At 44.8% G+C, this 23872-nt stretch overlaps 1 protein-coding gene across 1 annotated transcript in view; it reads right to left on the bottom strand.

The window, feature by feature from the left end:
- cdh17 (cadherin 17) overlaps positions 1–23872 on the bottom strand; it is a 120542-nt gene that overhangs the window by 12916 nt on the left and 83754 nt on the right. Inside the window, exon 16 of the mRNA XM_033020111.1 lies at positions 21609–21728. Coding sequence (XP_032876002.1) covers positions 21609–21728 — 120 coding nt within the window. The remainder of the gene's footprint in view (positions 1–21608; positions 21729–23872) is intronic.

Genomic DNA, 23872 nt, shown 5'->3' with positions numbered 1-23872 from the left:
CACCCAGAGACAGCCACGAAAGTGAGAGACTGAAAATCTCCCGGGTGACGTCCAAATCTTCTCTGGAGCCTGAGAGGTTGAGGGGTAGACTTACAATACCTGATAGAAGTATATAAAATTATCAGAGGCATAGATAAGGTAGACAGTCAAAATCTTTTTACCAAAGTAAAATGTCCAACTAGAGGTTGAGAACTAAACACTAGGTTAGTCTAAGGTACACAAAACTGCTGGAGAAACTCAGCGGGTGCAGCAGCATCTATGGAGCGAAGGAAATAGGCGACGATGTACTAGCCCTGGAGGCAGTGCAGCGAAGGTTTACAAGATTAATTCCTGCAATGAGGGGATTGACATATGAGGAAAGGTTAAGTAGGCTGGAACTCTACTCTTTGGAGTTTAGAAGAATGAGAGGCGATCTCATTGAAACATATAAGATCGTGAGGGGCCTTGATCGGGTGGATGCACCGAGGATGTTCCCAATGATCGGGGAAACTAGAACTAGGGGACATAGTTGCAGAATAAGGGGGGGCTCTTTTAAAACTGAGATGAGGAAGAACTTCTTCACCCAGAGGGTGGTTAATTTATGGAATTCACTGCCCCAGGGAGCAGTGGAAGCAGAAACGTTAAATATATTTAAGTCTAAAATAGATGGTTTTTTAGCTGCCAAGGGGATAAGGGGCTACGGGGAGAGGGCAGGGATATGGACCTAGGTATGGTTAGTATAGTAAGACCTGAGTGATCTCCTGGACAAGTGTCGATCGCCTGGATTGGGGTCGGAGAGGAATTTCCCGGATTTTTTTCCCGAATTGGACCTGGGTTTTTATCCGTTTTTTTGCCTCCCCCAGGAGATCACGAGGTTCTTGGGGTGGAGAGGGGTGATAGCGGTATAAAGGGGAGGGTAGTGTCTTGTGTTCTGTGTCTTGTGTCTACTGTTTGTGGGTAAGTGTGTCTGTTTAGTGTTCAGCCATGAGCGAATGGCGGTGCGGGCTCGACGGACCTGGTGGTCTACTCTCGCACCTACTTTCTATGTTTCTATGTTAAGGGTTTCGGCCCGAAACGTTGCCTACTTCCTTCGCTCCATAGATGCTGCTGCACCCGTTGAGTTTCTCCAGCACTTTTGTCTACCTTCAATTTTCCAGCATCTGCAGTTCCTTCTTAAACACTTAACCTACAAACCTGTACGTCTTTGGAATGCGGGAGGAAACCAAAGATGTGGTACCGTGGTACATTCGACAATAAACTAAACTAGACTAACCTAGTGTTCATGAAGGAACTGCAGATGCTGGAAGATCGAAGGTACACAAAAATGTTGGAGAAACTCAGCGGGTGCAGCAGCATCTATGGAGCGAAGGAAATAGGCGACGTTTCGGGCCGAAACCCTTCTTCAGACTGATGGGGGGTGGGGGGGAGAAGGAAGGAAAAAGGGAGGAGGAGGAGCCCGAGGGCGGGGGGGATGGGAGGAGACAGCTCGAGGGTTAAGGAAGGGGAGGAGACAGCAAGGGCTAGCAAAATTGGGAGAATTCAATGTTCATGCCACCGGACGCAAGCAACCCAGGCGGAATATGAGGTGCTGTTCCTCCAATTTCCGGTGTTGCTCACTCTGGCACTTCCCGTTCTTCAGGGAACGGGGATTCCCCTCCGCCAGCATAGATGAGGCTCGCACCAGGGTCTCATCCATACCCCGCAACACTGCTCTCTCTCCCCATCCCCGCACTCGCAACAAGGGCAGAGTCCCCCTAGTCCTCACCTTACACCCTACCAGCTGGCAAATACAACAAATAATCCTCCGCAATTTCCGCCACCTCCAACGTGACCTCACCACTTGCCACATCTTCCCATCTCCCCCTATGTCTGCCTTCCGCAAAGACCGCTCCCTCCGGAACTCCCTTGTCAATTCTTCCCTTCTCTCCCGTACCACCCCCTCCCCGGGCACTTTCCGTTCCGTTGCAACCGCAAGAAATGCAACACCTGTCCCTTCACCTCCCCCCTCGACTCCATTCAAGGACCCAAGCAGTCGTTCCAGGTGCGACAAAGGTTCACCTGTATCTCCTCCAACCTCATCTACTGCATCGGCTGCTCTAGATGTCAGCTGATTTACTTCGGGGAGACCAAGCGGAGGTTGGGCGATCGTTTCGCCGAACACCTCCGCTCAGTCCGCAATAACCTACCTGAACTCCCGGTGGCTCAGCACTTCAACTCCCCCTCCCATTCCCAATCCGACCTCTCTGTCCTGGGTCTCCTCCATTGCCAGAGTGAGCAACACCGGAAATTGGAGGAACAGCACCTCATATTCCGCCTGGGTTGCTTGCGTCCGGTGGCATGAACATTGAATTCTCCCAGTTTTGCTAGCCCTTGCTGTCTCCTCCCCTTCCTTAACCCTCGAGCTGTCTCCTCCCATCCCCCCCGCCCTCGGGCTCCTCCTCCTCCCTTTTTCCTTCCTTCTCCCCCCCACCCCCCATCAGTCTGAAGAAGGGTTTCGGCCCGAAACGTCGCCTATTTCCTTCGCTCCATAGATGCTGCTGCACCCGCTGAGTTTCTCCAGCATTTTTGTGTACCTTCGATCTTCCAGCATCTGCAGTTCCTTCATGAACACTAGGTTAGTCTAGTTTAGTTTATTGTCGAATGTACCACGGTACCACATCTTTGGTTTCCTCCCGCATTCCAAAGACGTACAGGTTTGTAGGTTAAGTGTTTAAGAAGGAACTGCAGATGCTGGAAAATTGAAGGTAGACAAAAGTGCTGGAGAAACTCAACGGGTGCAGCAGCATCTATGGAGCGAAGGAAGTAGGCAACGTTTCGGGCCGAAACCCTTAACATAGAAACATAGAAAGTAGGTGCGAGAGTAGACCACCAGGTCCGTCGAGCCCGCACCGCCATTCGCTCATGGCTGAACACTAAACAGACACACTTACCCACAAACAGTAGACACAAGACACAGAACACAAGACACTACCCTCCCCTTTATACCGCTATCACCCCTCTCCACCCCAAGAACCTCGTGATCTCCTGGGGGAGGCAAAAAAACGGATAAAAACCCAGGTCCAATTCGGGAAAAAAATCCGGGAAATTCCTCTCCGACCCCAATCCAGGCGATCGACACTTGTCCAGGAGATCACTCAGGTCTTACTATACTAACCATACCTAGGTCCATATCCCTGCCCTCTCCCCGTAGCCCCTTATCCCCTTGGCAGCTAAAAAACCATCTATTTTAGACTTAAATATATTTAACGTTTCTGCTTCCACTGCTCCCTGGGGCAGTGAATTCCATAAATTAACCACCCTCTGGGTGAAGAAGTTCTTCCTCATCTCAGTTTTAAAAGAGCCCCCCCTTATTCTGCAACTATGTCCCCTAGTTCTAGTTTCCCCGATCATTGGGAACATCCTCGGTGCATCCACCCGATCAAGGCCCCTCACGATCTTATATGTTTCAATGAGATCGCCTCTCATTCTTCTAAACTCCAAAGAGTAGAGTTCCAGCCTACTTAACCTTTCCTCATATGTCAATCCCCTCATTGCAGGAATTAATCTTGTAAACCTTCGCTGCACTGCCTCCAGGGCTAGTACATCCTTTCTTAAGTATGGACCCCAGAACTGTACACAGTATTCCAAATGTGGTCTCACTAATACTGTGTACAGCTGCAGCAAGACCTCCGTGTTTTTATACTCAATCCCCCTAGCAATAAAGGCCAAAACTCCATTGGCCTTCCTGATTGCTTGCTGCACCTGCATACTAACTTTTAGTGATTCATGTACTAATACCCCTAGATCCCTTTGCGTTGCATTACAACGCAGCTCCTCCTCATTTAGAAAATAACTTGCCCTATCATTTTTTTTCCCAAAGTGAATGACTTCACATTTATTAGTATTAAATTTCATCTGCCAAGTTGTTGCCCACTCACCTAGCTTATCTATATCCTTTTGCAGACTCTTCCTATCCTCCTCATCCCCTACTTTTCCTCCCATTTTTGTATCGTCCGCAAATTTTGATATATTACACTTGGTTCCCTCCTCCAAATCATTTATATAAATTGTGAACAACTGGGGTCCCAGCACCGACCCTTGCGGAACCCCGCTAGTTACCGGTTGCCATCCCGAGTATGAACCATTTATCCCCACTCTCTGCTTCCTATTTGTTAGCCAATCCTCTACCCATGCTAATATATTACCCCCAATCCCATAATTTTTTATTTTTAGCAATAGTCTCTTATGTGGCACCTTGTCAAAAGCCTTTTGGAAGTCCAAGTATACCACATCCACCGGTTCCCCTTTATCCACCCGGGTTGTTACTTCCTCAAAGAATTCGAGCAGATTCGTTAAACAGGACTTCCCCTTCACAAAACCATGCTGGTTCTGTCCGATGAAGTCATGTTTATCCAAGTGCCCCGTTAGTGTTTCTTTAATAATTGTCTCTAACATTTTACCCACCACCGATGTTAGACTAACCGGTCTATAGTTACCCGCCTTCTGTTTACTTCCTTTTTTAAATATAGGTGTTACATTGGCCATTTTCCAATCCACTGGGACCGTTCCTGCCTCCAGGGAGTTTTGGAAAATTATCACCAATGCATCCACAATCCCCACCGCTATCTCCCTCAAGACCCTTGGATGTAATCCATCAGGCCCAGGGGATTTATCCTCCTCCAGTCTCATTAATTTCCCTAATACCACCTCCTTGGTGATCTTAATAGTATTTAGCTCCTCCATTCCTACCGCCCCCTGTTTATCCAGCGTTGGAATATTTTTTGTGTCTTCTATGGTGAAGACTGATACAAAATACTCGTTTAATGCCTTTGCCATTTCCATGTTCCCCACCAACAACTCTCCAGTCTCACCCTCCAATGGACCAACGTTCACCTTAGCCACCCTTTTTCTTTTTATATAGCTATAAAAACTCTTACTATTAGTTTTTATGTTGTTCGCTAAATTCCTTTCATAGTCTATTTTCCCCGTCTTAATTAATCTCTTAGTTATTTTTTGCTGACCTTTAAATGCTTCCCAATCCTCTACCCTCCCACCCTTCTTCAGATTTGCTGATTGGTGGAAGCTGACAAATGGGTGCCTATTTCCTTCGCTCCATAGATGCTGCTGCACCCGCTGAGTTTCTCCAGCACTTGTGTCTACCTCAGGTTTGTAGGTTAATTGGCTTGATAAATGTAAAAAAATTGTCTAACTTCCAGTAGGTGGACTCTTCGGAAGGTACAAGGTACAAGATACAATGAAAAGCTTTTGTTGCGTGCTAACCAGTCAGCGGAAAGCCAATACATGTTTACAATCGAGCCATTTACAGTGTACAGATATATGATAAGGGAATAAGGTTTAGTGCAAGGTAAAGCCAGTAAAGTCTGATCAAAGATAGTCTGTGGGTCCCTGATGAGGTAGATGGCAGTTCAGGACAGCTCTCTAGTTGTTGGTAGGATGGTTCAGTTGCCTGATAACAGCTGGGAAGAAACTGTCCCTGAATCTGGAGGTGTGCATTTTCTAACTTCTGTACCTCGTGCCTGATGGGAGAGGGGAGAAGAGAGAGTGGCCAGGGTGTGACTCATCCTAATTCTACTCCTATAACATGAATTTCTGAACTTACAACTGAACCATCCTGGACACACTAGAGGCAGGAAACATGTTCCCGATGTTGGGGGAGTCCAGAACCAGTGGCCACAGTTTAAGAATAAGGAGTAAGCCATTTAGAACGGAGACGAGGAAACACTTTTTCTCACAGAGAGTGGTGAGTCTGTGGACTTCTCTGCCTCAGAGGGCAGTGGAGGCAGGTTCTCTGGATGCTTTCAAGAGAGAGCTAGATAGGGCTCTTAAAAATAGCGGAGTCAGGGGATATGGGGAGAAGGCAGGAATGGGGTACTGATTGGGGATGATCAGCTATGATCACATTGAATGGCGGTGCTGGTTCGAAGGGTCGAATGGCCTACTCCTGCACCTATTGTCTATTGTCTATTGTCACCAACTAGAGAGCAGTTCTGCCCTCCCATCTACCCCAATGTAGACCTTCGGAATATCTTCAATCAGACTTTACTGGACTTTATCTTGCCCCAAACGTTTTACCCTTTACCCTGTATCTATACGCCATGGACTGCTTGATTGTAATCATGAATAGTCTTTCCGCTGCCTGGCTAGCACGCAACAAAAAAAGCTTTTCACTGTACCTCGGTACACGTGACAATAATAAACCTAAACTTAAACATTTAAAAAAATCATCCAGATATAATTGCTGGTTTTAGTGTGTAAAACAGAATTCTCTGTGTTTGACGTCCACAAACAGGATTTTCTTCACATTCTTATATTTTAGGAATAAATTCTTCGTAACAGCAGCAAGTAATGAAGCAACAAATAAATAACCTCTCCCACCCAGACTGATGATTAAAGGGCCTGTCCCAATTTCACGACCTAATTCACGACCTCTGCCGAGTTTGCCCTTGACTCATACACGCAGCATGGTCGTCACGAGGTCATAGGTAGGTCGTGATGCTATTCGTAGGTACTCGTGGCATCAAGTAGCCCGATGAAAAATGTCCACGAGTAGAAAAGGTCGCGAATTTGGTCGTGAAAGTGGGACAGGCCCTTTAAGGGGAGTAAGTGATGGGCATAGAATCTAATGCCCCTGTCCCACTTAGGAAACCGGTTGCGATGCTAGTTGAAGGTGGTTGCCGGAGGTTGCAAGTAGTGGAAGGTCTTACCTTCCACTACCTGCAACCTCCGGCAACCACCTGCAACCTCCGGCAACCACCTTCAACTAGCATCGCAACCGGCTTCGACTAAAAAATTACTGATTTTTAAAACGGCAACCTATTTTTAGTCGCGGCCGGTTTTGAATGTTTTGAACTAATTGCCGGAACATAGAAGAGGCTGAAACCACTTTCGACCATTGGGGAGACTGACAAAAAACCTCCGGGAACCTCCGGGAACCGCACGGAAACCTTGGGTGGGGCGCAAAGTCTCCAGAGGTTTCCGTTCAGGTTTCCTAAGTGGGACAGGGGCATAAGTCTAGACAAGGTTGTAAAGCTTGGGCTTGTAAATTCAGCACACTTACTTAGCACACTAGTTTTTAACATGTCCGGATAGTGCAATTCTCTATTGGCAACCAAAGAGGAAATAGTCATTAAATGAGTCCCAAACATGAACTAAGGCACACATTTTTGGTGAGGTTGAGGTGGTACTCCATTAGTTTAGCCGTCCACTGTTAAAGTCATAGAGCACGTACTGTGGAAGAGAGAACAGTACCGCACAGGAACAGGCCCATCGGCCCACAATGTCCGTGCCGAACATAATGGCAAACTAAACTAATCTCATCTGCCTGCATGTGATCTACATCCCTCCATTCGCTGCTTGTCCAATTGTCTATCTAAAAGCCCCTTAAATTCCATTATCGTATCTGCCTCCACCAGGAAACAGATAGGCAAATCATGCAATACAGCGTGGAAACAGGCCCTTCTGCCCACCGGGTGATCGCCGACCAGCGATCGCCCACACACTAGTTCTATCCTACAATCCGAGGGATTTCCAGAAGGGATTTCCATTATCCTGCAAACCTGCACGCCTTTGGAGTGTGGGAGGAAACCGGAATACCCAGAGAAAACCCGCGCAGACAAGCATCCATAGTCAGGGTGGAACCCAGGTCAGCAACTCCACCCTCTGCGGTAGGCCCAAGAGGTAGTTCCATACCACATTCTCAAAGGTTATTATGGAAGAGCTAGCCAGCCACATCCCTGACCAAATGAATAAATAAATGTCTGAAATAAATGCTGTTTTAATTTAATTTAGCTGGTTTAGTTTAGTTTGGTTTATTGTCACATGTACTGACGTACAGTGAAAAGCTTTTTGTTCTGTGCTATCCAGTCAGCAGAAAGACAATACATGATTACAATCGAGCTGTCCACAGTGTACAGACACAGGATGAAGGGAATGAAGTTGAGTACAAGATCAAGTCCCTGAAGTAGACAATAGACAATAGACAGTAGGTGCAGGAGTAGGCCATTCGGCCCTTCGAGCCAGCACCGCCATTCAATGTAATCATGGCTGATCATCCTCAATCAGTACCCCGTTCCTGCCTTCTCCCCATCTCCCCTGACTCCGCTATCTTTAAGAGCCCTATCTAGCTCTCTTTTGAAAGTATCCAGAGAACCGGCCTCCACCGCCCTCTGAGGCAGAGAATTCTACAGACTCACAACTCTCTGTGTGAAAAAGTTTAGTGCAAGATAAAGTCAGACTGAAGAAGGGTCACGACCGGAAATGGCTCCCATTCTTTCTCTCCAGAGATGCTGCTTGTCCCGCTGAGTTACTCCAGCATTTTGTGTCTATCTTCAGTGTAAAGTCCCTGAATGTTATTCACATTATTCCCTTTTTCATGTATCTGGATTCTGGATGCTATGGATGGCTCAATTGTAATCATGTATTGTCTTTCCACTGACTGGTTAACATTCATCAGAAGCTTTTCACTGTACTTTTCGCTATATCACATGTGACAATAAATTAAACTCAAACTCAAATTCCAGTAAAGTCCGATTAAAAATAGCCCAAGGGTCTACAATGAGGTAGATAGTAGCTCAGGACCACACTGTAGTTGGTGATAGGATGGTTCAGTTGTCTGATAACAGCCGGGAAGAAATTGTCCGTGAGTCTGGAGGTACAGTGGCTTGCAAAAGTATTCATACCCCTTGAACTTCTCCACATTTTGTCACGTTACAACCACAAACGTAAATGTATTTTATTGGGATTTTATGTGATAGACCAACACAAAGTGGTGCATAATTGTGAAGTGGAAGGAAAATGATACATAGTTTACAAATTTTATTACAAATAAAAAACTGAAAAGTGTGGCGTGCAAAAGTATTCAGCCCCCCTGAGTCAATACTTTGTAGAACCACCTTTCGCTGCAATTACAGCTGCAAGTCTTTTGGGGTATGTCTCTACCAGCTTTGCACATCTAGAGACTGAAATTTTTGCCCATACTTCTTTGCAAAATAGCTCAAGCTCAGTCAGATTGGATGGAGAGCGTCTGTGAACAGCAATTTTCAAGTCTTGCCAGAGATTCTCAATTGGACTTTGACTGGGCCATTCTCACACATGAATATGCTTTGATCTAAACCATTCCATTGTAGCTCTGGCTGTATGTTTAGGGTCGTTGTCCTGCTGGAAGGTGAATCTCCGCCCCAGTCTCAAGTCTTTTGCAGACTCTAACAGGTTTTCTTCCAAGATTGCCCTGTATTTGGCTCCATCCATCTTCCCATCAACTCTGACCAGCTTCCCTGTCCCTGCTGAAGAAAAGCATCCCCACAGCATGATGCTGCCACCACCATGTTTCACAGTGGGGATGGTGTGTTCAGGGTGATGTGCAGTGTTAGTTTTCCGCCACACATAGCGTTTTGCATTTAGGACAAAAACTTCCATTTTGGTCTCATCTGACCAGAGCACCTTCCTCCACATGTTTGCTGTGTCCCCAACATGGCTTGTGGCAAACTGCAAACGGGACTTCTTATGGCATTTTTTCAACAATGGCTTTCTTCTTGCCACTCTTCCATAAAGGCCCGATTTGTGGAGTGCACGACTAATAGTTGTCCTGTGGACAGATTCTCCCACCTGAGCTGTGGATCTCTGCAACTCCTCCAGAGTTACCATTGGCTGCTTCTCTGATCAATGCTCTCCTTGCCTGGCCTGTCAGCTTAGGTGGACGGCCATGTCTTGGTAGGTTTGCAGTTGTGCCATACTCTTTCCATTTTCGGATGATGGATTGAACAGTGCTCCGTGAGATGTTCAAAGCTTGGGATATTTTTTTATAACCTAACCCTGCTTTAAACTTCTCCACAACTTTATCCCTGACCTGTCTGGTGTGTTCCTTGGGCTTCATGATGCTGTTTGTTCACTAATGTTCTCTAACAAACCTCTGAGGCCTTCACAGACAGCTGTATTTATACTGAGATTAGATTACACACAAGTGGACACTATTTACTAATTAGGTGACTTCTGAAGGCAATTGGTTGCACTGGATTTTATTTAGGGGTATCAGAGTAAAGGGGGCTGAATACTTTTGCACGCCACACTTTTCAGTTTTTTATTTGTAAAAAAATTTGAAAACCATGTATCATTTTCCTTCCACTTCACAATTATGCGCCACTTTGTGTTGGTCTATCACATAAAATCCCAATAAAATACATTTACGTTTGTGGTTGTAACGTGACAAAATGTGGAAAAGTTCAAGGGGTATGAATAATTTTGCAAGCCACTGTATGTGTTTCCACACTTCTGTATCTGTTGCCTGATGGCAGAGGGGAGAAGAGGAAGCGACTGCTGTGACTCGTTCAGAGGGTCATTTCAAAACTGAGAGCACAAGAGTAAAATTGTCAACCCCCAGGGCGCAGAGGTAGAGTTGCTGCCTTACAGCGCCAGAGACCCGGGTTCGATCCCGACTACAGGTGCTGCCTGTACGGAGTATATACGTTCTCCCCGTCACCTGCGTGGGTTTTCTCCAAGATCTTTGGTTTCCTCCCACACTCCAAAGACATACAGGGTTGTAGGTGAATTGGCTTGGTATAAATGGAAATTGTCCCTAATGTGTGTAGGATAGGGTTAAGGTGCGGGGATCGCGGGTCGGTGCTGGCTCGGTGGGCCGAAGGGTCTGTTTCCACGCTGGATCTCTAAACTAAACTGAACTGAACTATATGACCCAACAGGCTGAAACATGATCAAATGGGCTTCAGTGATCAGGATAGACACAAAATGCAATGTAAAAATGCAATGGAACTCAGCGGGTCAGGCAGCATCTCTGGAGAAAAGAAATAGGCGACGTTTCAGATCGAGACCCTTCTTCAGTGATCAGGTTTTTCTCTACAAAGGCAAATCTTGTTTTCCTTGCACAATGTATCAGAATTGATCTTAATGCTTTGAAATGTATTTTCATTCATACGTATTATATATTTGGTAGCCTGGTTGTATCTCACTGTTTACTACATGGCACATCATGAGACAAATCCGTACAAATAAATAACCATGATTATTTTCAATTTAGGTTTAATCAGGTTTATAACAATCATGGGAATATTTTCTTATGTGTGTTATCTTTCCGTCACTTGCAATCTGAAATATATTATCTTTGCAAATGTTGCGTGACTAAAATTATATCCATATTGCAAAATGGAAAACACATTTAGTTAAAAGGTTATTTCTCACGGGACTTGTGGTTTAAAAAATATTTTAACCACTGGAACAGGAAATAAACTTAATGAATATGCATTGAAATACAAACCTTCTGTTGATATTTAAGACAATAAAATATAAAATGTCTGTCCTTGAAAAGACTGTCTCAATGCAAAATATGTTCACCATATGGGCGGCACGGTGGCGCAGCGGTAGAGTTGCTGCCTTACAGCGCCAGGGACCCGGGTTCGATACTGAACTTAGCTGCAGTCTGTACGGAGTTTGTACATTCGCCCCGTGGGTTTTCCCCGGGAGCTCCGGATTCTTCCCACATTCCAAAGACGTGCAGGTTTGCAGGTCAATTGGCTTTGCTGTAATTGTAAATTGCCCCCCAGTGTGTGTAGGATGCTGCTAGAGTGCGGGGATCGCTGGCTGACGCGGACTTGGTGGGCCGAAGGGCCTGTTTCCACGCTGTATCTCTCACTTAAACTACATGAAATCCCCAAGTAGAGCAATGTGTACTGAGAATACACATAAGGTGATGGAGCTTTGCTGTGATATTTTTCATTGAATTGGAAATGATAGATTAGAAACAAAGAAAATAGGTGCAGGAGTAGGCCATTCGGCCCTTCGAGCCAGCACTGCCATTCAATGTGATCATGGCTGATCATCCAAAATCTGTACCCCGTTCCTGCTTTATAACAAGATCCCTTGATTTTGTTAGCCCTAGGAGCGATATTTGAATGCAGATTATACATTGAGGACATATTCCTGTGTCGCCAATGTTCCAATGTGTTATACTCTGCCCTGTAATGGATCAAAGAGGAGAACCCATGGACCTCTTATCTATATGAGAGGGAAGGAACAAGAGTCCAAGGAGTCCAAGCATCGTGGCAGGTGACTCGACAGTGTGGGGAGCAGACAGGCGCATCTATGGATTTGGACATGAATCCAAGAAAGCGAGTTGCCTCCCTGGTGCAACCAACAAGGATGTCACAGAATAACTTCTGGCCTTTCTAAAGGGGAAGGGTAAATAGTCAGATGGTAGTACTGAAAGCTTTCGTTAAAATAGGGGATAAAGTCCTGTGAATTGAATTTAGGGAGTTTAGTTTAGTTTGGTTTGGTTGTCTAAAGAAGGGTCTCGACCCGAAACGTCACCCATTCCTTCTCTCCAGAGATGCTGTCTGACCCGTTGAGTAACTCCAGCTTTTAGTGTCTTTCTTCGGTTTAAACCAGCATCTGCAGTTCCTTCCTACACATTTGGTTTGGTTTAGTTGAGTTTAATAATAGTGTGGAAATAGGACTTTGGGCCACCGAATCACAGACGTACAGGTCTGTAGGCCTATTGGCTTCTGTAAATTGTCCCTAGTGTGTACGATAATGTTAGTGTACGGGGTGATCGCTGGTCAGCGAGGACTCGGTGTGCCCAAGGTCTTCTTTCCACGCTGTATCTCTAAAGTCTAAAAGACTCCATGATTCTAAATGTGTAAAGGGCCTGTCCCACGAGCATGCGATTCCATGCGGCAAGCGCAACCTAACGTGGTCGCTTGAGCCGTACGGCCCCGCGGGGCCGGTCCCACTTCGATCGCCGGAGCCGTATGGAGTTGTGCGGAGCTGGTCCCGACATCGCGTGGGGCTCCAAAAAACTGACCGTTCAAAAATTCCGCGCGGCAACGGCCTGCCGGCCCGCAGCCGCCTCAACGCCGTACGCCGGGCGTGCGCAGTGCCTCGACGCTGTACGCAGCGTCTTGACGCCATACGTCACACGCGAACTTACTGCAGACTTCGCTCGAACTTCACGTCACTCACTCAACCTCCGCGCGGCCCCTGCTTCCGATTTGGTCACGCTTGTCGCATGCAGGTGCATGCTGGTGGGACCGGCCCTGTACGGGGATCACTCGACCTCCGCGCGGCCCCCGCTTCCGGTTTGGCTTGCCGCATGCAGGTCGCATGCACGTGGGACAGTCCCTTAAGAAAGAACTGCAGATGCTAGTTTAAATCAACGGTAGATACAAAATGCTGGAGTAACTCAGCGGGTGAGGCAGCATCTCTGGAGAGAAGGAATGGGCGATGTTTCGGGTCGAGACCTTTCTTCAGACTGATGTCAGGGGAGGGGGTCAAGACAAAGATAGAATGTAGTTGGAGACAGTAAGACTAGTGGGAGAACTGGGAAGGGGAAGGGGATGGAGAGAGAAAGCAAAGGCTACCTGGTTAGACACCTAACCCTCACCTTAATGATTCTAAATGCTGTATTAACTCAGCGAGTCAGGCAGCATCGATGAAGGGAATGGGACAGGAGTTTTCTGCAGACTGATTCCATATTGGTATTAAAGTGTTAACAACTGGGAAATAGTTACAATAAACAGATTAAGCAACTTACTAGATATCATAAGATGATAACTCAGGCTCATGTGACCAAAGGCTAACAGATGCATGGTGACGTACAGGTTTGTAGGTTAATTATGTTGGTAACCATATAACCATATAACAATTACAGCACGGAAACAGGCCATCTCGGCCCTACAAGTCCGTGCCGAACAATTATTTTCCCTTAGTCCCACCTGCCTGCACTCATACCATAACCCTCCATTCCCTTCTCAACCATATGCCTATCCAATTTATTTTTAAATGATACCAACGAACCTGCCTCCACCACTTCCACTGGAAGCTCATTCCACACCGCTACCACTCTCTGAGTAAAGAAGTTCCCCCTCATGTTACCCCTAAACTTCTGTCCCTTAATTTTGAAGTCATGTCCTCTTGTTTGAATCTTCCCATTCTCAAAGGGAAAAGAGTGTCCACATCAACTCTGTCTTTCCCTCTCATCATTTTAAAGACCTCTATCAAGTCCCCCCTTAACCTTCTGCGCTCCAGAGAATAAAGACCTAACTTATTCAACCTTTCTCTGTAACTTAGTTGTTGAAACCCAGGCAACATTCTAGTAAATCTCCTCTGTACTCTCTATTTTGTTGACATCCTTCCTATAATTGGGCAACCAAAATTGTACACCATACTCCAGATTTGGTCTCACCAATGCCTTGTACAATTTTAACATTACATTCCAGCTTCTATACTCAATGCTCTGATTTATAAAGGCTAGCATACCAAAAGCTTTCTTTACCACCCTGTCTATATGAGATTCCACCTTCAAGGAACTATGCACGGTTATTCCCAGATCCCTCTGTTCAACTGCATTCTTCAATTCCCTACCATTTACCATGTACGTCCTATTTTGATTTGTCCTGCCAAGGTGTAGCACCTCACATTTATCAGCATTAAACTCCATCTGCCATCTTTCAGCCCATTCTTCCAAATGGCCTAAATCACTCTGTAGACTTTGGAAATCCTCTTCATTATCCACAACACCCCCTATCTTGGTATCATCTGCATACTTACTAATCCAATTTACCACACCTTCATCAAATCATTGATGTACATGACAAACAACAAAGGACCCAACACAGATCCCTGGGGCACCCCACTAGTCACCTGCCTCCAACCCGACAAACAGCCATCCACCATTACCCTCTGGCGTCTCCCATTCAGCCACTGTTGAATCCATCTTGTTACTCCTGCATTTATACCAAACAGTTGAACCTTCTTAACCAACCTTCCATGAGGAACCTTGTCAAAGGCCTTACTAAAGTCCATATAGACAACATCCACTGCTTTACCCTCGTCAATTTCCCTAGTAACATCTTCAAAAAATTCAAGAAGATTAGTCAAACATGATCTTCCAGGCACAAATCCATGTTGACTGTTCCTAATCAGACCCTGTTTATCCAGATGCTTATATATATTATCTCTAAGTATCTTTTCCATTAATTTGCCCACCACTGAAGTCAAACTAACAGGTCTATAATTGCTAGGTTTACTCTTAGAACTCTTTTTAAACAATGGAACAACATGCGCAGTACGCCAATCCTCGGGGACTATTCCCGTTTCTAATGACATTTGAAATATTTCTGTCATAGCCCCGGCTATTTCTACACTAACTTCCCTCAATGTCCTAAGGAATATCCTGTCAGGACCTGGAGACTTATCCACTTTTATATTTTTCAAAAGTGTCAGTATTTCTTTTACTTTGAAACTCATAGTATCCATAGCTACTCTACTAGTTTCCCTTACCTCACATAATTCAATATCCTTCTCCTTGGTGAATACCGAAGAAAAGAAATTGTTCAATATCTCCCCCATCTCTTTTGACTCTGCAGATAGCTGTCCACTCTGTCTCTCCAATGGACCAATTTTATCCCTCGTTATCCTTTTGCTATTAATATAGCTGTAGAAACCCTTTGGATTTACTTTCCCCTTACTTGCCAAAGCAACCTCATATCTTCTTTTAGCTTTTCTAATTTCTTTCTTAAAATTCTTTTTACATTCCTTATACTTCTCAAGTACCTCATTTACTTCATGCTGCCTATAATTATTGTAGATCTCCCTCTTTTTCCGAACAAGATGTCCAATTTCCCTTGAAAACCAGGGCTCTTTCCAGTTTTTACTGTTTCCTTTCAACCGAACAGGAACATAAAGATTCTGTACTCTTAAAATTTCCCCTTTAAATGTCCTCCATTTCTCTTCTACATCCTTCCCATAAAACAAAATGTCCCAGTTCACTCCTTTTAAATTATTTCGCATCTCATCAAAGTTAGCCTTTCTCCAATCAAAAATTTCAACCCTAGGTCCAGTTCTGACCCTCTCCATAATTATCTTGAAACTAATGGTATTGTGATCACTGGACCCGAAGTGCTCCCCAACGCATACCTCCGCCACCTGTCCCACCTGGTAGAAATGTATATTTATGGTATATCTCTGAACTAAACTAAACTAAAAAAGAGGCATTTAATTACATCTTTGCAGAGCAGAGGAAACTAGTTTTGCTGGAATAGGAACTTGGCCCAGAGACAAGATGGGCATGAATGTGCAAAGTCGGCAGATAAATGAGATTGAGTTAAACAAATATGGATCAAACGGCTAATTAGACTCAATGCCAAAGTGGCCCAACCAATGCTGCAATCAACAACAGACTACAAAGCCTCCTCAGTTAAATATATCAGTAGAAAGAGTCATAAAGCGATGTGGAGCACTAGTCCGACCGCACCTTAAATATCTCATCAACTTTGCTTCTTCAAAGAAAACGTGACAAGCAACCGAACGGCTGCAAGATGAGCAGAGACAAAGGGTGAGGCTGATGTGTAGATTTGCAAGGAGGTCATTTATTCAGTGTTTTTAGTTGAGAGATACCATGTGAAAACAAGTCCTTTTGGCCCACCGACCAGCAATCCCCGCACACTAAAGGGCCTGTCCCACTTGGCGATTTTTTTTCGGCGACTGCCGGCGTCATATCAGTGTCGCCAAAAGATTTTGAACATTTCAAAATTCAGCGGCGACAAAAAAAAATTTGTGACACTTGAAAAAATCATTATCACGGTGACCTGAGACGTCAGTCAATGATGCCGGCAGTCGCTGAAAAAAAATCGCCAAGTGGGACAGGCCCTTAACACTATCCTACACATACTAGGGACAATTTACAATGTCATCAAGCCAATTAAGCTGCAAACATGCGCGTCTTTGGGGTGCGGGAGGAAACCGAAGATCTCGGAGAAAACCCACGCAGCTCAGGTGGAGGACGTACAAACTCCATACAGGCAGCGCCCGTAGTCGGGATCGAACCCGGGTCTCAGGCGCTGTGAGGCAGCAACTCCACCAGTGTCGCTGCTAGTTCTTCGACAGAGTGGTGCAATCAGTCTAAGTCTATCACTTTATCCCCAGTACATTTATTTATCTATTTATTTATTTATTTATTTATCTATTTATTTATTTATTTATTTATTTATTTATTTATTTATTCCGAACAAGTAAAGACATTAACGACATTAATATTAACAAAATCGAAATTATCAAACAATTGGACATTACAATCAATATTTACAAAGCAATGAGAAGAACAAAATCAAAGTTCCAATGTCCAACTCTGTGTCTGTACAAGCTCGAAAAGGAGTGAGAAGAAGAATAACTTATGCAAACAACTTATGACGTTGCATAAATGGTTTAACATTGATATTTCTTAGTCATCAATAATTTGAATTATTATAGGATAATAATATGGATACAGACTGAAGAAGAGGCCCAACCCAAAACGTTGCCCGTCAATTCCCTCTTGACTTGCTGAGTCACTTTGTGCTTTTCATATTGGAAGGGTTCTATTGGTTCTGCTTCCTCCACCTCTTTGACTTAAATATTTCAGATTATTTGGTGCATTAGATAAATTCTCACCTCTCTTGATTGAACAGTGGAGTAGACTTGATGGGCTAAATGTCCTAATTCAGTTAGAAACATAGAAACATAGAAAATAGGTGCAGGAAGAGGCCATTCAGCCCTTCGAGCCAGCACCGCCGTTCATTGCGATCATGGCTGATCGTCCCCAATCAATAACCCGTGCATGCCTTCTCCCCATATCCCTTGATTCCACTAGCCCCTAGAGCTCTATCTAACTCTCTCATAAGTTCCTAGAACTTATGAACTCTTGTTCAATTTATGAGGTCTAGCAAGATGAATATCTCTGGAAAAATGCATCTAAAAAATATTATTAGTGCAATATAATCATGATCATAATCATACTTTATTAGCCAAGTATGTTTTGCAACATACGAGGAATTTGATTTGCCATGATAGTAAATAGTATTCATAGGAATAAGCAGAACTATTGCGCTAGATTAAAATCATTTAATTTAGTTTTGTTGAGAAATACAGCATAGAAACAGGCCCTTCGGCCCACCAAATCTGCCCCGACCAGCGATACACTAGCACTATCCTGCACACAAGGGGTAATTTACAAACTTTATCAAAACCAATTAACCTACAAGCCTGTTCATCTTTGGAGTGTGGGAGGAAACCAGAGCACCCGGGGAAAACCCACGTGGTCACAGGGAGAGCGCACAGACTTTGTACAGATAATACCCTTAGTCAGGATTGAACCCGGGTCTCTCGTGCTGTGAGGCAGCAACTCTACAGCTGCGCCATCCTGCCGCCCCCACTCTTCATCTTCTTTTAGGAAGGAGATGAGGAGAATTTTCTTTCGTCAGAGGGTGGTGAATCTGTGGAATTCATTGCCACTGAGGGCTGGGGAGATCAAGTCAATGGATATTTTTAAGGCGGACATAGATAGATTCTTGATTGGTACGGATGTCAAGGGTTATGGGGAGAAGGCAGGAGAATGGGGTTAAGAGAGAAAGACAGATCAGCCATAATTGAATGGCGGACTAGACTAGATGGGCCAAATGGCCTAATTCTGCTCCTATCACTTATGAACTTTTAGCTCTGCTCCATTGTGGAAGAAATCCACAGCTCAACACTTCATATTAACATGCACCTTATTAGTTAATGGCATTTACAAGTAGTGTCATAGAGTCATAGTCATACAGCGTGGAAACAGGCCCTTCGGCCCAATTTGCCTATGCCGACCAACATGCCCCATCTACACTGGCCCCACTTGCCTGATTTTGGCCCATATACCCCTCAACCCATTCATGTGTCTGTTTTTATGTTTCGTAAACATTGCGATAGTATCTGCCTCAACTACCTTCTCCAGCAGTTTGTTCCATACGCCCATCACCCTTTGTGTAAAAAAAGTTCCCCCTCAGGCTTCTATTAAATATTCCGCATATTGAGGGAGTGCAGCGTAGGTTCACGAGGTTAATTCCCGGGATGGCGGGACTGTCATATGCTGAGAGAATGGAGCGGCTGGGCTTGTATACCCTGGAATTTAGAAGGATGAGAGGATATCTTATTGAAACATATAAGATTATGAAGGGTTTGGACACGCTAGAGGCAGGAAACATGTTCTCGATGTTGGTGGAGTCCAGAACCAGGCGCCACAGTTTAAGAATAAGGGGTAAGCCATTGAGAATGGAGATGAGGAAAAACTTTTTCACACAGAGGGTTGTGAATCTGTGGAATTCTCTGCCTCAGAAGGCAGTGGAGACCAATTCTCTGGATGCTTTCAAGAGAGAGTTAGATGGAGCTCCTAAAGATAGCGGAGTCAGGGGATATGGGGAGAAGGCAGGTTCGGGGTACTAATTGTGGATGATCAGCCATGATCACAGTGAATGGCAGTGCTGGCACGAAGGGCCGAATGCCTACTCCTGCACCTATTGTCTATTGTCATTGGAAATCTCTGGCGCAATCTGCCTACCCTGCACCCGTGTCGCAATGTTCTTCCCTATATGGTCCCCAATACATCTCACACCAAATTGTGCGCAAGTAACCCAGAGGCCATAGAAAGCAAACAGTAGGGTAGTATCACAGTTTAGTCTGGGAACAGTTCTGCCCAAGACCGCAAGAAACTGCAGACAGTAGTGGACGTAGCTCAGTCCATCACACAAACCAGACCTCCCACCGTTGACTCCATCTACACTTCACGTTTGGAGATACAGCATGGAAACAGGCCCTTCGGCCCACCATGTCCACACTGACCATCGGTCACCCGTCCATACTAGTTCTGCATTTTCCCACTTTTGCATCCACTCCCTGCACACTAGGGGTAATTTACAGAGGACCGACGAACCTACAGACCCGCACGTCTTTGGAACGTGGGAGGAAAAGGCATAGAGTGGATGTGGAAAGGATGTTTCCACTGGTGGGAGAGTCTAGGACCAGAGGCCACAGCCTCAGAATTAAAGGCCGCTCTTTTAGAAAGGAGCTGAGGAGGAACTTCTTTAGAAAGAGTTAATCTGTGGAATTAATTGCAACAGAGGGCTGTGGAGGCCATCAGTGGATATTTTTAAGGCAGCGATAGACAAACTCTTGATTAGAACGGATGTCAAGGGTTATGGGGAGAAGGCAGGAAAATGGGGTTAAGAGGGAAAGATAGATCAGCCATGATTGAATGGCGGCATAGACTAGATGGGCCTAATGGCCTAATTCTACTCCTATAACTTGTGAACTTGCGAACGTGAAAATGGAGCACCCAGCAGTCACAGGAAAAACGTGCAAACTCCACGCAGATAGCACACGAGGTGAAGGGTCACGGTGGTGCAGCGGGAGAGTTGCTGCCTTACAGCATTTGCAGCGCCGGACACCCAGGTTCGATCCTGACTACGGGTGCTGTCTGAACGGAGTTTGTACGTTCTCCCCATGACCTGGGAGGGTTTTCTCCGAGATCTTTGGATTCCTCCCACACTACAAAGACGTACAGGTTTGCAGGTTAATTGCCTTGCTGTATGTTTAAATTGTCCCGAGTGTGTGTAGGATAGTATTAATATGCGGGGATCGCTGGCCGGTGTGGACTCGGTGGGCCGAAAGGCCTGTAACTCTAAACGAAACGAAACGAAAAGATTGAACCCGGGTGCCTGGCGCTGTGAAGGAGTGGCAACTATGATTTCTTCATGAGAAGGTAATTGATGCCAAATTGCACATGAATAATGGAGGAGAATTTTAAGGAGGCAATAGACAATAGACAATAGGTGCAGGAGTAGGCCATTCGGCCCTTTAAGCCAGCACTGCCATTCAATGTGATCATGGCTGATCATCCATAATCAGTACCCCGTTCGTGCCTTCTCCCCATATCCCCTGACTCCGCTATCTTTAAGAGCTCTATCTAACTCTCTCTTGAAAGCATCCAGAGAATTGGCCTCCACTGCCTTATGAGGCAGAGAATTCCACAGATTTACAACCTTCTGTGTGAGTTTTTCCTCATCTCCATTCTAAATGGCTTACCCCTTATTTTTAAACTGTGACGTCTGGTTCTGGACTCCTCCCTGGACTAATTGGCGATGAACCAACTCTCTCAACAGACTCTTGACATTCTCCCTCCACACCCCCAACCACCATCCACGCATTGGTGTTCTATTACTGATGAACAAAAAGATTAATTTTGATACATTTTATATATTACTTGGCAACCTTAATTATTATGTTTGAAATAATTTTTTGTTACATTAAGTCCCAATATTATTATGTTAAATGTATTAATACATAACACAGGAAATAGTTATACTTTTATTGCAGATTTCAGTTAGTAAAAATTATAGTTTAACAAAATTTTATATCATTGCTATTTTTCATAATTTTCTTAAGGCTCAGAAGCAGTCATTAAAGTTTTGAAACCTCATGAATAAAGGTTAGGCATAAAATGGGTTGATGTGCATGAAGGAACTGCAGATGATGGTTTAAACCAAAGATAGGCACAAAATGCTGGAGTAATTCAGCGGGACAGGCAGCATCTCTGGAGAGAAGGAATGGGTGACGTTTCGGGTCGAGACCCTTCTTCAGTTTGGTTACTGGAGATATAGAAGCAGGTGGAGGGCATTTAGCCCCTTGATTAGTACGGGTGTCGGGGGGTTAAGGGGAGAAGGCAGGAGAATGGGGTTGTGAGTGAGAGATAGATCAGCCATGTTTGAATAGCGGAATAGGCTTGATGGGCCGAATGGCCTAATGCTGCTCCTGCAACTTATGAGCTTATGAACCCTTACCTGTCATGAAATCGTTTCCTTGTAGAGGCGGGGTGCCACTATCAGAAATCACCACAGAAATCTTGTATTGCGTTTCATCCTCATGTTTGCCAAACTTCAAGGTGACGGAGGCGTGAGTATCTGGAAAGATAAACTCTGTGGTGATTTTTGTTCAGTAAGGGAAGTCGAAAATAGATCAGTCCCTAATATTAATTCATTACAAATGGTTGAAATGGGAAAATAAAATCTGATATTTTAAGTATTATTTCGAAGTAACGTAGAAATTATTTGCTGATGCGATTTCTTTAAGAACCTGAATATCAGATGTTAAGAGAGAGTTTTCAAGAGAGAGTTAGATATTCAGATTCAGATTCAGATTATTTAATGACCACACAGTCAAGCTGGTGGAATTCATATTCAGTACAGGATGTTACACAATAGGCTGATTCCCGTCAAACATAACATAAAACACAAACAACATACAGTATACAGTACATGCACGAGGTGGCTTTGTGATATTATCATAGAGTGTTCAGAGTTCGAATTGCATATGGATAGAAACTGTTTTTAAATATAGCTCTTAGGGCCAAGGGAATCAAGGGATATGGGGAAAATGCCAGAACGGGGTACTGATTTTGGATGATCAGCCATGATCATATCGAATGGCGGTGCTGGCTCGAAGGGCTGAATGGCCTCTCATGTTTTCTATGGTTCTATGTTAACTTTGAAAAAATGTTTGGATAAAGTAAGACTGTGTTTACACTCAAGATCTAATCAAGAAGAAGACTGCAACTGAACCATCCCACCACCAACTAGAAAGCAGTCCATCTTTGAGGTATCTCAGCAGACCTATCCATTTGAGGTACCATATACCTTATTGGAGAACCTCGACTATCTTTAATCAGACTTTACTGGGCTTTATCTTCCACTAAATGTTATTTCCTTTAAACACTGTGGACGGCTCTATTGATAACGGGCTGTCCCACTAGGAGGTTGAAGACCTCCTTCGACTATGTTGAAGACTAGCTTCAACTAGCTACGACTAACTTCGGGAAAATTGGCCACCAAATAGTGGAGAGTGAAGACGACCTCCTTCGATCTCCTTCGACCTCCCATCGACTATGATGAAAACTATCTACGACTACCTTCGACTACCTTCGACTACCCTCGATTACCTACGACCAACATGCCAACCTACTACGACCTACTTTGACTAAACCTACGAGTAAAAAAAGTATTGATTTTTTCCATGGAGACCTTTTTTTACTCGCAGGCATTTTTCAACATGTTGAAAAATATGCATCGACCTAGCTGAGGCCTCGAGTATACGGGGACTACTCTCGAGCATGAAGGAAAGTTACAAAGACATCCTACGACCTCGTGTCGACCATGCTGCGAGTATGAGTCGAGGGCAAACTCGCCAGAACTCGCGGATTAGGTCGCCCAAGTGGGACAGCCCCTTTATGATGTATAGTCTTTCTGCCGACTGGATAGCATGCAACAAAAAAGCTTTTCACTGTACCTCGGTACACATGACAATAAACTAAACTAAACGAGACTGAGATTTCCAGCCATTGGTCCAAGCCAGAGGAACACAGATTCCAGCAATTTAAGATATGCCAACTAAACGTAATTCGTCGCATGAAGTCTCTCAAATTGCTGCCATGGTATGCACGGAAGCAAAACAACTAGCTTTAAAATGCAGTTTAGCTTCTAACAAAGGGCCATTTTCAAAATGGCGGCGGACGGAGGAGAGGATCAGTGTCGCCAGGACAACGGGCCTATAAGGCCAAGATAAGCCTTCTTAGAACTTTGGAACTTTGTTCGTGACAGAAATGTTGCTCAGTGAATTCTACTATTACACTACAATCATTGCACTTTTGTACTTATCTATGATTGTGCTTGTCTACAGTATCCACAGTATCTACAACATCTTCCCGAGGTGCAGTGGCCCCAACGCTGCAGATCCTCGCGGTTAGCGGCAGTACCTTGCCCGAAGGATCGCCGGTTGGCGTAATCGGGCGTGAGCTGGAGAAGTCAGGCGTGAGAAGACTTCTACCACATGGAACTCATTGCCACAGAAGGCTGTGGAGGCCAAGTCAGTGGATATTTTTAAGGCAGAGATAGACAGATTCTTGATTAGAATGGGTGTCAAGTATTAGGCAGGAAAGAAGGCAGGAAAATGAGATTAGGAGGCAGAGATCAGTCGGAGTGCTCGAAGGGCCGAATGGCCTAATTCCACTCTTATAACTTGTGAACTTATGAGCACGGGCCAGTGGGAGGGT

The sequence above is a fragment of the Amblyraja radiata genome, chromosome 4 (genome assembly GCF_010909765.2).
Source record: "Amblyraja radiata isolate CabotCenter1 chromosome 4, sAmbRad1.1.pri, whole genome shotgun sequence".
NCBI lineage: Eukaryota > Metazoa > Chordata > Chondrichthyes > Rajiformes > Rajidae > Amblyraja > Amblyraja radiata.
This window is presented reverse-complemented; position numbering and strand designations above follow the sequence as displayed.